Consider the following 13,440-nt stretch of genomic DNA (forward strand, 5'->3'; position numbering starts at 1 on the left):
ATGTTTTTAGAATGTATTAAATAATTTACAAAAGTAGTAATTTAAGATAATGTGAAAAGGTTTATGGTTGCTTTAAATCTTTCTTTTATAAATCCCAGTCCTGTGCCTTGAAATCAGGGCCTGGGCGCTGTCTCTGAGCCTCTTTGTGCTCAAAGCTAGCACTCTGCTACTTAAGCCACAGTGCCACTTCTGGCTTTTTCTAAGTAGTTTATTGGAAATAAAAGTCTCTTGGACTCTACTGCTTGGGCTAGCTTCACACTGAAATCCTCAGATCACAGCCTCCTGAGTAACTAGGATAACACTCAGGAGTCTCTAGTGCCCAGCAGCTTAGTTTGTTCTTTGTTTTTACAGACTTCCATTCCCCAAGGAATAAATTGGTATCTCTTTTTTTTCTTGCTTTGAAGATTTGTATTCTTTCTGAGTCTTTGTCTTTCTTGTGTACCCAGGAACATGAGAAGAGGTGTTGGAGTGTTGACTTTAATTTGATGGATCCTAAACTTTTGGCTTCAGGTTCTGATGATGCAAAAGGTTTGTTTGTTTTTTTGTCTGTTACTCTTTCTGAACACTTTACTTTTTTCCCAATTTTTTTGGCACAAATTAAAGCATTTATTGAAACTCATAACAGTCCTTTGTGATTACTAATTATTCCAAAAATAACCTAAACCCACACACATCAACTTTTCTTTCTAAGTGAAGGAAAAATGAATATTTTGCATCTTTATATAATATTTTCTCAATTTGTGCCACATGGTAATATGTAGAGTTGGTGCCATCTAAAAGTTATGTTCTCTACATATCATCAAGTGAATGTTTGTCTCTTGAAGTAAATATTTATAAATCTATTCTAATTTTATGAAAGTTTTTAGTATAGAGCCCTATAATATGCTTTGTAAATATTTCATGACAAAACTTCCATGTATCTTTTTGTCAGTTTAATTGACTTTTCTATTCTCTTATTTATTTATCTTTTTAAAAATTCATTTATCTTTATTATTGTTTTCTGCTTTTCTTTCTACCCTTTTTTGGTATTGCTTTAACCATTTTTATGACAAGGATAGCATTGGAAGCTGTGTTTAGCATCATATTCTGCTTTCATAAGTGTTACAAAAGTAACATGCATTATGTTTTCCTTTTGGTACACATAAAATTCACCCTTTTGACTGTTAAGAATTACTATGCAGTATATGATCATAGAAATACAAATATGCAAATATTTCTTCATGGTTTTTTTCAGTCCTTCTAGGTAATACTCAAGTGAAATTGTATCATATGTTACTTTTATGATTAGTTTTTTGTGGACTATTATGTTCTCTATAGTAGCAGTACCATTTTATATTCCTAAAAGTAATTCTTGTAATGCCTATATGTTCTATTTAGTCTTTACCTTTGTCAACCCTTGTTATTTCATTCATTCCTTTTCTTTGTTACTTGTTGGTTACCTTTCCTCATTTAATCAGATTTGCAACCAGGATGGCAACTTGTGTCCTCAAAAATCTGCATATTATGCAATACCTACCCAACTATATAGTCTTGTTTAAAAGTATGTGTTTGTTCTGATACCAGTATAAAAATCGCAGCTCATCTTTCCAGTTCTGTTTTCAGATTAGATCTGCTCTAGTAGGTCAGATTTTATAACATTAATTATGATAAGTTTCCGTATATTCTGTTGCAATAGCGTAGATATTAAATACAAAAGTACAACTTTGGGCTGTGTGCCAGTAGCTCATGCCTGTAATCATAGCTCCTCAGAAGGCTGAGACTTGAGGATCACCATTCAAAGTTAGGCCAGGCAGGAAAGTCTATGAGACTCGGTCTCCAGTTGACCATTAAGAACTGGAAATAGAGCTCTGGCTCAAATGGTCCATTGCCAGCCTTGAGCAAAAAAGGCTCAGAGAGACAGCACCCAGGCTCTTGCCCCAAGACTAACACCAAAAAGGAAGGGAGGGAGGGAGGGAAACAAAGCAAGCTTTGATATTTAACTAAGCATTTATTAAATATATTACTTCAGGTATATATAACACATACTGTTAAATTTTTAAATCTTTGAAAGATATCATTGCATGTTAAGAACACCTTTAAAAGTAATTTAGGGACTGGGAGGGTAGCTCAGTGGTAGAGAGCTTGCCTTGCATGCATGAGACCTTGGGTTCAATTCCTCAGCACCACATAAGCAAAAAGAAAAAAGCCGGAAGTGGCACTGTGGCTCAAGTGGTAGAGCGCTAGCCTTGAGCTGAAGAGCTAAGGGACAGCGCCCAGGGCAGAGTTCAGGCCCCATGACCGGACCCAAAAAAAAAAAAGTAATTTAGGAGATGTTTTTGTTCTGATTTTTATTATGCATGCGAGAATGTATGATTTTATCAAAATATATGCATTTAAAGCATTTAAATATGCATTTAAAACTCCATGTTTATTGTTGGATTCTGATCTTTGTCCCATAGGTCCTTATTATTTCTTTGCAAAATTGCTTATTTGTGTTGATTTTTTTCACATTGAAATTAAGCTCTCCTGTTTTCAAATAAGGTATTTCATTAATTAAGCATTTTGCTTAAACACTTTTCAGTACTAGAAAACCAAAATATATTGTTACAAAAAAAGATATCTGTGCTAAGATACTTTATAAATAGAAATGTCTACTAATGTTTTACTTTTATTGTTTTTCCTTTAGTGAAGCTATGGTCTACCAACCTAGACAATTCAGTGGCAAGCATTGAAGCAAAGGCTAATGTGTGCTGTGTGAAATTCAGTCCCTCCTCCAGATATCATCTGGCTTTTGGTTGTGCAGGTAAGAAATGAAAGCAGATAGTTTTTGATTGTCATCAAAAAATCTTTTCCTGGGGCTGGGAAGGTGGCTCAGAGGTACAGTGCTTGCCTCTCATGCATGAGGCCCTGGGTTCGACTCCCCAGTACCATATACACAGAAAAAGCAAGAAGTGGTGCTGTGGCTCAAATGGTAGAGCACTAGTCTTGAGCTGCAGAGCTGAGGGACAGCAACCAGGCCCACAGTTCAGGCCCCACAATGGACAAATCCAAACAACAACAAAAAAAAAAAAAAAAATCTTTTCCTACCTGAACATTTTAATAGGAACAATCATCCCTGTATTCTTAAATTTTTATTTCATTGTAGGCCTCTAAATTCAAAATATACTGTCATGACTCATATAGTGGTATACCTTAATTATTATTTTGTAACGCATCTTTAATAAGTAAACATATGTTGATTATTGTCTTGTTAATCACAATTTTGTTTAAATAGCCTAAATGCATTCATTCAACTACTATTTATTGAGTGCTTACAATGTACAAAGCACTCACCTGGAGGCCATGAATAGGCCAGTTTCATTATATAGTACAGGCTGATATAGTACATAACTAACAAAAATAAAATTGAGTATTCTAATCATATAATTGTATGTTCCTTTTTTTAATCTTTAGGTAGTTGTACAAAGGAGTTGCCATTTGACAGAGCAGTTTATGAATACAGTATAACTTAATCAGTGTCACCACTTATAACCTTCTCAGCTATTCCGCCCCTACCCACCTCTTCCCTCACTCTTCTTAATTTTGTAGGATGTACATTATATTCTTCATTCTCTCCCCTCTTCTTTCATCTACGCTTTTCCCCTTGACCAACCCTACACCCTTTGAGTACCCACTTTCTGGTGTTTTATTTTGCTGTCTTTGATTTTGGCTTTGTAAAGAATTACATACTTCTTGAGATCTCACTTGAATCTATCATATTTCAGTTTTACATTTGTATATACTTGCATACCACTCAACATATTTACTTACAAGTTTGTAACCTAAGTCTGGCTTCCATACAAGGGGAAACGTGTCCTTTTGCTGTCTAGACCAAACGGTTTTTCTTTGTTCTTGTTGGTATTTTTAATGTACTATGTGATTTCTTTATTTTTATTTATTTATTTTTTTGGTTGGTCGTGGAGCTTGAACTCTGGGCGTGGGTGCTGTCCCTGCACTCTTCAGCTCAAGACGAGCGCTGCTTTACCGCTTGAGCCACAGTTCCACTTCCGGTTTTCTAGTGGTTTATTGGAGATAAGAGACTCACAGACTTTTTGGCTGGGCTGGCTTTGAACTGTGATCCTCAGATCTCAGCCTCCTGAATAGCTAGGATTACAGGCGTGAGCCACTGGCGCCTGGCGTGATTTCTTTTTAATGTACTATGTGATTTGGTTTTTTTCCCTATGGTTTGTACCCTGTTGTCACTAAGCATAATTTTTTCCAAGTCTTTTCATTTCTTTATAAATGGTATAGTATCATTCTTTCTAATGGATGAGTATTCCAGTGTGTATTATGTGCCACAACTCCACATCCAGGTTTTGGTGGTTAATTGGAGATAAGAATTTCATGAATTTTGCTGCCCAGGCTGCCTTCTTAGTCCTCTGTCTTCTGAGTAGCTAGGATTACAGATGTGAGCCACCAGCACCTGGACAGGAAATAATGTTTATATCTGTGTTTATTTTATATTTAAATACCGTAAGCAAATATGTATGTGAAGATGTTTGTATGTATATATACACTCGTAAACATTTTAAAACATTTAGCTATATAAAATATATCTGTGTCTTTAATAGTTGTGGGCAGAGCTTAATTAGATTCAAAAACTGAAATAAAAGAACAAATTATACTGACAAGGCCATTGAGACATATAACTAAGTAATCACACAGCACCATATTATAAGAAAAAAATTGATGTGATACAGTAGAAAGAACCAGTAGTATAACTTCAGCAAAATAATAAACCCATTCTGACAAATTCAGATGTATCTGGGTTTTGGGGGGGTTTTGTTGTTGTTTGTGAAAAACAATGATATTGTTGGCAAAACAATGATATTGTTGATGTCATTGATTCTATTTTTAGATCTTACATCCTAATGATTTTTTTCATTCATTTTTACTCCTAAAGATTTTACAGTTAAATAGTTTTTATGGTTGAAGCTTACAAATGTTTGGGTATTGGAATGTGAGTATATAGGGTAGGGATAAAGCAATAGTGACACATGTATAAATTAGTAAGTCTAGAATAGAAAGTTATTCATTGTATTATTTTGTTGTTTTTGAAATTTTCCTTTTCTGTAACTTTAAATATTTTCAAATTAAAAGTTAGCTTGAAGCCAGGTGCCAGTGGTCACACCTGTAATCCTAGCTACTCAGGAGGCTGATATCTGAGGATCACGGTTCAAAACCAGCTGGGGAAGGAACATCCATGAGACTCTTATTTCCAATTAACCACCAGAAAACCTGAAATGGCGCTATGGCTCAAGTGGTAACGAGCTCTACCCTTGATCTGAAGAGCTGAGGGACAGCGCCTAAGCCCAAAGTTCAAGACCCATAACCGACAAAAGAAGAAATAGGACAATACCCAAATATTTCCAAAGAGTATTTTTGAATATCACAGCAATTCTTCAGAAGTATTTGTGAACACACATCCCTTAATAAAGGAAATTATTATAGGATTCTCCATTTTTATCATAGTGTTTAAAGTACTCCTACAAGTTTGAAATTGTAGACCATCTTCATATGCTTTATATGCTTTTTTTTAGCAGTCTTGGGACTTAAACTCAGGATGTGAGTGCTCTCCCTGAACTTTTTTGCTCAAAGCTAGTGCTCTGCCACTTGAGCCACAGTTGTTCTGGCTTGTTACTGGTTAATTGGTTGAGTCTTATGAATTTACCTGGTTGGGATGGCTTTGTACTGCAAGCATCAGAACTCAGCCTCCTTAGTAGCTAGGATTACAGGCATGAGCTAACAGCACCAAACAAGTATAACCTCATTATAAATACATGCATGAAATCTAAAAAAGTAGTCAGCACTATGATGATATAAATAGGACTGGAAATAACTCACCACTTAGCAAAGTAAGCTGGTTCTGAGTACTTGATTAAGGGGATTTTGTTTTGCTATGTTTGGAGTTCATCATGCCTATAAAATTGTCTGCCATTTCTTTTGGAAGATAATTACTCTTCATTTTTCTCTTTCTGCTTGTTAGAAATTTGACATTGTAAAACATTTGACAAAAACCACCAAAACCAGTTCGTTTTTCTTTCCATTTCTTCATTTACTACATTTTTTTCATTCTGTTTTGTGTTAGATCACTGTGTCCACTACTATGATCTTCGTAACACTAAACAGCCAATCATGGTATTCAAGGGACACCGAAAAGCAGTCTCTTATGCAAAGTTTGTGAGTGGCGAGGAAATTGTCTCTGCGTGAGTATTACTCTCCTCTGACATGAGCTTCATATAAGAAGTCACTGTAAACATAGAAAAACATAAGATTACATGTCCTTTTTCTGAAATAGTAGATTTTTGCATATTGTCCAACTAAAATGCATGTATATTCTGATCTGTATCATTCACTTTTATGTTATTTGTGAATAAAATCCTGTAAGCAAAGAAGCTAATTTTTAATGTGTCCCACTTATCTAATATTAGGTTTAATTGTATTTGAACTTCAAATTGTATTTCAGTAACTGTTTTTCCATAAGACAAGCAACATAGACTAGAATAAGTGCATTATTTGTTAAAGTCAAACAGTATGTTACATATCTAGTTTCACTATTATTTGTTGACTTTTATGCTATAACTCTTCTCTGATTTTGCACTAGGTTTTAAATATATTTCAAAGAAAATTTTCTAAGTATGACTATTTATACCTGACAGATGTCCTTTGAAAAACTTTCTGAACTAAAAAAATCTTAAGTTTTTAGTTGCTCTTTTTACTTTTTTTTTTAAGTAATAAGATGTCAGTGAGGTAAAACAGAAATTTCACTTGTGAAAATATTGACAAACCTCTCCTAACATAGCCAGTCCCAAGCTTTGGGTTTAAATTACCTTGTAAATAACTACTCCTGATTTTTTTCTTTTTTATATCTACCATTTCTTCTCAAGCTAAATGACACATTTCCTTTATTACTTAGTTTCTAGTCTCTCAGATTATTATGTCAGCACACTGTATTTGGTCTCTCTTATCTACCTTCACACACTGGTTGCTCTAAATAAAAACTTGGTCATTTGAATTGAGTTACAAAAGAGGACAAGAAATAAAGTTAGAACTCTAAGGCAAGGTTATTTAGAAATTTAAATGAAGTAGTAACCAGGCAAAAAGTATCCCATCTTTAGGAATGAATAAAATCAACAACAAATAATTTAAATATTCAGATTTAAGTATAGACTATTTTCTATTTCAGATTCATAAATGTATAATCAATTACTTTTACTTCCATTAGTTAATATATTAATATGTGTGTTCTTAGTTGAATTGAATCAATTGGAAATCTTAACTGATCTTAAAGTAGACCTAGAACATATTTTTATCCATCTATTTCTTCCTTAGTTTTTATAAATCAGTGATTTTTTTAAAGGATTTAGACCTTTGAAATATCCACAATATATGAGTCAGTACCAATATTAATGCAAAATATTTTGGTACTGTAAACAGAGGAGTATTTAGTACAACATTATTAAGCAAAATAAACTAAAGTGGTATTGTAAAATACTGTACAGCTAGCTTCCACAATCAGGTAGCAGGATCTTTGATGCAGTGTTTGCTAGCTAGGGTACCCTGAAAATGTCCCTGACCTTTAACCTCAGCTTGTTAATCTCCAAAGTGGGGGTGCTGATCACTTCCTGTACACCCAGTACTATCGGGACCATTTTTTGGGGGGGGGGGGGAGGGTCCGGTCGTGGGCCTGAACTCTGGGCCTGGGTTCTGTCCCTTAGCTCTTCAGCTCAAGGCTAGCACTATACCACTTGAGCCACAGGACCACTTCCAGCTTTTTTTTTTCTGCTTATATGGTGCTGAGGAATCAAACCTAGTGCCTCATGCATGCAAGGCAAGCGCTGTACCACTGAGCCACCTTCTCAGCCCTCTGTCAGGACCATTTTAAATTAAGTTTTGCATTGTGTGGTAATCATTATGTTTCACATTTAACTGATGCAAAACTAAGACCAATTAGGAAACAGACTTAGACAATCTGGCTCCATAGTCTATATTTTTAACCACAAAATTAGATCGCCTCTAGTAGTGGTGATGAGTTTCAGACCATGGAAATTAAAATACATTCTTATTCTTTGTGTTTATTTCAGCTCAACAGACAGCCAGCTAAAACTGTGGAATGTAGGGAAACCATACTGTCTACGTTCCTTCAAGGGACATATCAATGAAAAAAATTTTGTAGGCCTTGCTTCCAATGGAGATTATATAGCTTGTGGTAAGTGAAACAATCTTTTTAAGGAAATTTTTAATATATCTGTAGCTATAATTATACATGATGGATAAATGATGGATAAAACCAGAAAGAATCAATAGGCATGACTACACAACAAAAGTTTTCCTCAGGTTGTGCTGGAAGAGCACTAGTCTCCATTTTGTTGACCACAAACTATGAATACATAATAATTGCTTTAAAAATATAAACATGTTTGTAGTTCTCCATAATGACATAATTTTTGTAGATATTATAGCTATTATGCAAAAAACAAATTACTAATTTTTGCTAATATTCCAAGAAGATACTTGTTTTAAGTTTAATATTTTCTTTCTCTAGAGTTCTTTTCATTTAGCAATCCCTTTGTATAGCAATTTCTTTATTCTTGGGCTTTTATTATAGATAATTTATGGAAATTTCTACCAGAAATAGAAAAATCAAGGTAATAAACATCACTTTTTTTTTTTTTTTTTTTTTTTTTGTTATTGTTGGTTTTTTTTGGGTCCGGTCATGGGACCTGAACTCTGGGCCTGGGCGCTGTCCCTCAGCTCTTCAGCTCAAGGCTAGCACTCTACCACTTGAGCCACAGCGCCACTCCCGGCTTTTTTCTTTTTGCTTATGTGGTGCTGAGGAATCGAACCCAGGACCTCAGGCATGCAAGGCAAGCGCTCTACCACTGAGCCACCTTCCCAGCCCCCCCTTTCACTTGTTTTTATATGATGGCTTTTCTTTGGTAAATTCAGTTCTCTTTACATATATGAACCTAAGCATCACTAAAGGAAATATGAAGCACTATTATAAACTAATAGAGTAATTCTTAATTGGAAAATAGGAAATAAATTATGTAGCCTATTCAGATTTGCCTTTGAAGGTGCTACAACTTTCATTTTTTTTCTGTGTAGTATTCTTTCCAAAGTAATTAACAAATTTTAGACTTCTGTTGACAGTGATTATTATATAATGATTTTAAACTTAGATATCTACATTGTTACATTATTTAACATTGTTTTTCTCTTTAGTAAGCCATAGCTTTTTTGAATTGAATTTTTTTCACACCTAACTTCCAAATGATCTTTCAAGTTTGCTCTTTAGAGATTACTGGAATGTGAGCTAAAACTCTTGTGTGATAATTCCTATTTAAATACGCTATTCTGGCTGTGTGTGGTAGTGTGTACATATAATTCCATTACTCCTAAGACAAAGTAGGAGAGTCTGCATAGAGTGTGAAGTCATCCTTAGTTTAATAGTGGTACTACCTCAAAAAATTTTTTTGATAATCATTCTATATTCTCCCATTCTAAATAATATTTTCATCATTTATTTTCAGGAAGTGAGAACAACTCTCTCTATCTGTACTATAAAGGACTTTCTAAGACTTTGCTAACTTTTAAGTTTGATACAGTTAAAAGTGTTCTGGATAAAGACAGAAAAGAAGATGATACAAATGAATTTGTTAGTGCTGTGTGCTGGAGGGCACTACCAGATGGGGTAAGTTTCCCATTCATTGTTTTGGTTTTGTTTGTGTGTGTCTGTGCTTTGTGTATACATGGAGTATTTAAATTTCAAGAAATAAATGGATGTGAGTTCTTTTTTGCTTGGCACTATATCACCAGAGAAAGCAAGAATGTTAAATAACAATTGAAATGTCACTAGTGAAAAAATGTCACGCTGACCAATGCCTCTCCCATGTACCAGAGAATCTTGGGTACACAAATGTACATCTTTTCTTGAAGACTGAAAATTCCCCAGGGTTCTCTGTCTCATCTCTAAAAATCACATGCAGTATTTGCTCAGTAAGCATTTAGCTGAGTGAGATTTGGGGGGCAGGGTGGTTTGATTGAGGTGGTAGACTTAGTTTTACAAATACATATATGTAAGAATATTTAAAGAATTTTCTTACAAGGATGTTACCCTACTGGTTTAAAAAAACACACAGTTTTATTGGGCTTCACCTTTTATACATTTTTTAATGGTTAACTTTTCTGTTACTTACATGAAGAAGTAGTTACCTTATTCTCGATAAATGTAAGCATGAGTTAATTATTAGTGACATCTTACTAGGGGGTATGACTGAACTGATAGGGGCCCTTAGTTCAACCCCTGGTACCAAAAGAAAAAAAGAAAAAAAAAATACCAATGTTTATTTAAAGCTAAGGTGTGGCTCAAGTAGTAGGTGTTTGGTTGTACATCAGCATTGGAGGGAATTGGTTTTGGTGCTGGGAATTGAATCCCAGGCCTCACAGATGCTGTGCATTGCATTCTCCCATTGAGCTATAGTCCAACCCTTAATTTTATTTTCAACACAAAAAGTTCTGACTAAATGTATAATTTGAAATATTTTCTTACTTGTTTTTCTAATTGTCAAATACAGTAAGTATACTAAAAAATAAAAATAATACAGGATATATAAAAATAAGCTTAAAAACAGAATTGCAGCAGCTCTGGATTACAGTTATCAGATATAACTTGAAAGTAACAATGCTTACAAAATGAAAGACAGGATTGCAAAATTTATCTGGAACTGAAAGTTTTTAAAAATGAAAACCTTAAGGCTGAAAAATGTATTACCAAAATGAAGAACTCAATGAATACGTTCTAAAAGAGACAAGGTAGAAATAAAAGAATTACTTATCGCGTAGATTTGTTAGGAAGAAATGTGCATAGAAGTAAGCATGGAAAGACAAAAAAGAGAAAATACAAAATAAAGAGTATCAAGTAAGGACAGTTAATATTTTCAATAAGATATGTAAAAGGATAAAGAAAGCAGCAGTAAAGGAAATTAGAAGGGATTATTTTTAGAGTTGATGGGGGCAAACGTTCTGTAAGTCTTTGAGCTGTGAAGAATGAAAGATATGAAATAGTGTGAATAATACTAATGTTGACCCTGTCCTTGAGTAGACATAAGCCTGTCATAGGTTGCCTTCTCATGGCTCTGTTTCCTTGGAAGTATATTAAGAATATACAGTGCTACTTGCAAGTTATCTTTTAAATTTATTATAAAACCCTATGGATAGTATGGCATGTGGCCTTTTTTCTGTGCACACAGTATAAGAGGGATAGGAAACCAAGATGCATTGTTGTATGTACTCTGTGGGTGAGTCAAAGAATATATTCAGGTGAGTTAAAATATAACAGGCTGAATTTTCAATCCTATATTCTTTTATAACTAAATTAGTGCTAGATTAAAACCACTTGCCTCTGAATCCTCCAAGCCCAGATCAATCCTTGTTGGTGGTGAGACGTTCACATTTTCATATGACATAGTAAAACTGCTGAAAATATATAAAATACAAAGGATTTCCCCTTTGAGCCATTTTTTTATTATTGACAAAATTGAATATATTGATGTGGTAGTGTCATGTTTTGCAATACATATGCACAGACACATAGGTAATTGAATGAAACCAATTAACATTTACTTTTCTTCTTGTGAAAACACCTAAAATATTTTCTGTTAATAATTTTGAAATATGTGACTACAGTTACCCTGCTGTACAAGATACCTCAAAAACTTAATCTTCATGACTTTATGACTAACATCTTTCTTTTCCATTTCCTTCTATGAATAAGACATTTTTAGATCACATGTAAAACTAAGATCATAGTATTTTTCTTCTGTATATGAGTTATTTCTGTGCTAATGTCCACTAAATTATGCTTAGAATCTGTTGTTGGTGTATTGTGTGTTTGTTGTCAGTTGACAGATAAATAGGTTGATTTTGTATCTTGATTCTTGTGACTTCCATACAGTTTAGTTCCTTATGTTTCCAGAAGTAAGATTACTGGATCATAATGGCATTTACTTAGATTTAAATTGTTGTAAAGCTTCTACTATATTCTTTTCCTTGATGGCTATTCTAATTTATGTTCTCATCAATAACATTACAAGACTGTTCTGTTTTGTTTGTTTTTTCTCAAATTCTGACCAGTGCTGACATTTCATCTTTTTTATTATATAAATTCTAATAGAGGGCTGGGAAGGTGGCTCAATGGTAGAGTGCTTGCCTTACATGCATGAGGCCCTGGGTTCGATTCCTCAGCACCACATAAACAGAAAAGGCCAAAAGTGGCGCTGTGGCTCAGGTGATAGGGCAATAGCCTTGAGCCGAAGAGCTGAGGGACAGTGTCCAGGCCCAGAGTTCAAGCCCCACAACCAGCAAAAAAAAATAAAAATTCTAATAGATACAGTATTTCATTGTGGTGTTACTTTGCATCTCTCTGATGCTGAACATTCTTTTCATACACCTATTTATCTATTTTTATATTTCTGCATTTTTTAAATTTGTATTTTATTTATTTATTTTTAGTTGGTCATGGGGCTTGAACTCTGGGCCTGGGCACTGTCCCTGAGCTCTTCAGCTCAAGGCTAGTGCTCTACCACTTGAGCCACAGCACCAGTTCCCTATTTTTATATTTCTGATTCAGATCCTTTGCCATTTTTTAAATTAGGTAATTTACTTGCTGTTGAGTTGTTTTATGAGTGTTTGCTATGAGCTCTTTAACTATGTTGCAAACATCTTCATAAAATTCACAGGTTTTATCAATTCTGTTTCCTGTCATGCAGAAGCTTTTTAATTTGGTGTGGTACCATTTGTCCAATTTTGCTTTTGTCACCTTTGCTTTTGAGACCAGATCCAGAAAGTCATTGCTTAGATCAATGTTGTGAAACTTCCATCATGATTTCTTAGTATTATAGGTTGGTTTTATGTTTATGATTTTATTCTGTTTTGAATTAATTTTTGTGTGCCATGTAATCATCTGTGTAGAAGAGTCTGTTTTCATTTTTGTCCCTATTGATATCTAGTACCATTCATCAAAAAGGCAGAGAAAATATTATCTATTACACTGATAGCCAGTGTTACAGTAACACAATAGAATTGAGAAGATAATAAAACCAGATATGCAAAGTGTGAAGTAAAATACCTACCCAGCTAAAATTCTGTATCTAGTTAGTCTCTCAAGATAAAAGTGAAATAAACAGTTTTAGCAAATTGTTTTGAAGAATTTGCCATCACTTGGCCTATACTAAAGGAAACCTCAAAGGATAGTCTTATTACAGAAGAAAAAGATCCCAGGTTCAGATCAGATTGTTGTTGTTGTTGTTTGGGAACAGATGAATCATGCTACCACTGGGAGAAGTTTGTGTTGAAAATAACTAAGAAATCCAAATTGTTCTCAAGCATCTGTTAGAAAGAAGAATTGCAATTATGAATACC

The 13,440-nt window shown here is 34.2% G+C and overlaps 1 protein-coding gene across 2 annotated transcripts in view; it reads left to right on the forward strand.

The window, feature by feature from the left end:
- The window catches only part of Cop1 (COP1 E3 ubiquitin ligase), a 99,217-nt gene that overhangs the window by 72,443 nt on the left and 13,334 nt on the right, over positions 1–13,440 (forward strand). For both annotated transcript variants that reach the window (XM_070034412.1, XM_070034413.1), the window contains exons 14-18: positions 447–528; positions 2,666–2,782; positions 6,107–6,224; positions 8,103–8,227; positions 9,552–9,712. In XM_070034412.1, the coding sequence (XP_069890513.1) occupies positions 447–528; positions 2,666–2,782; positions 6,107–6,224; positions 8,103–8,227; positions 9,552–9,712 (603 nt within the window). The remainder of the gene's footprint in view (positions 1–446; positions 529–2,665; positions 2,783–6,106; positions 6,225–8,102; positions 8,228–9,551; positions 9,713–13,440) is intronic.

The sequence above is a fragment of the Dipodomys merriami genome, unplaced genomic scaffold (assembly GCF_024711535.1).
Source record: "Dipodomys merriami isolate MVZ:Mamm:240054 unplaced genomic scaffold, mDipMer1.0.p SCAF_24, whole genome shotgun sequence".
Classification (NCBI taxonomy): Eukaryota; Metazoa; Chordata; class Mammalia; order Rodentia; family Heteromyidae; genus Dipodomys; species Dipodomys merriami.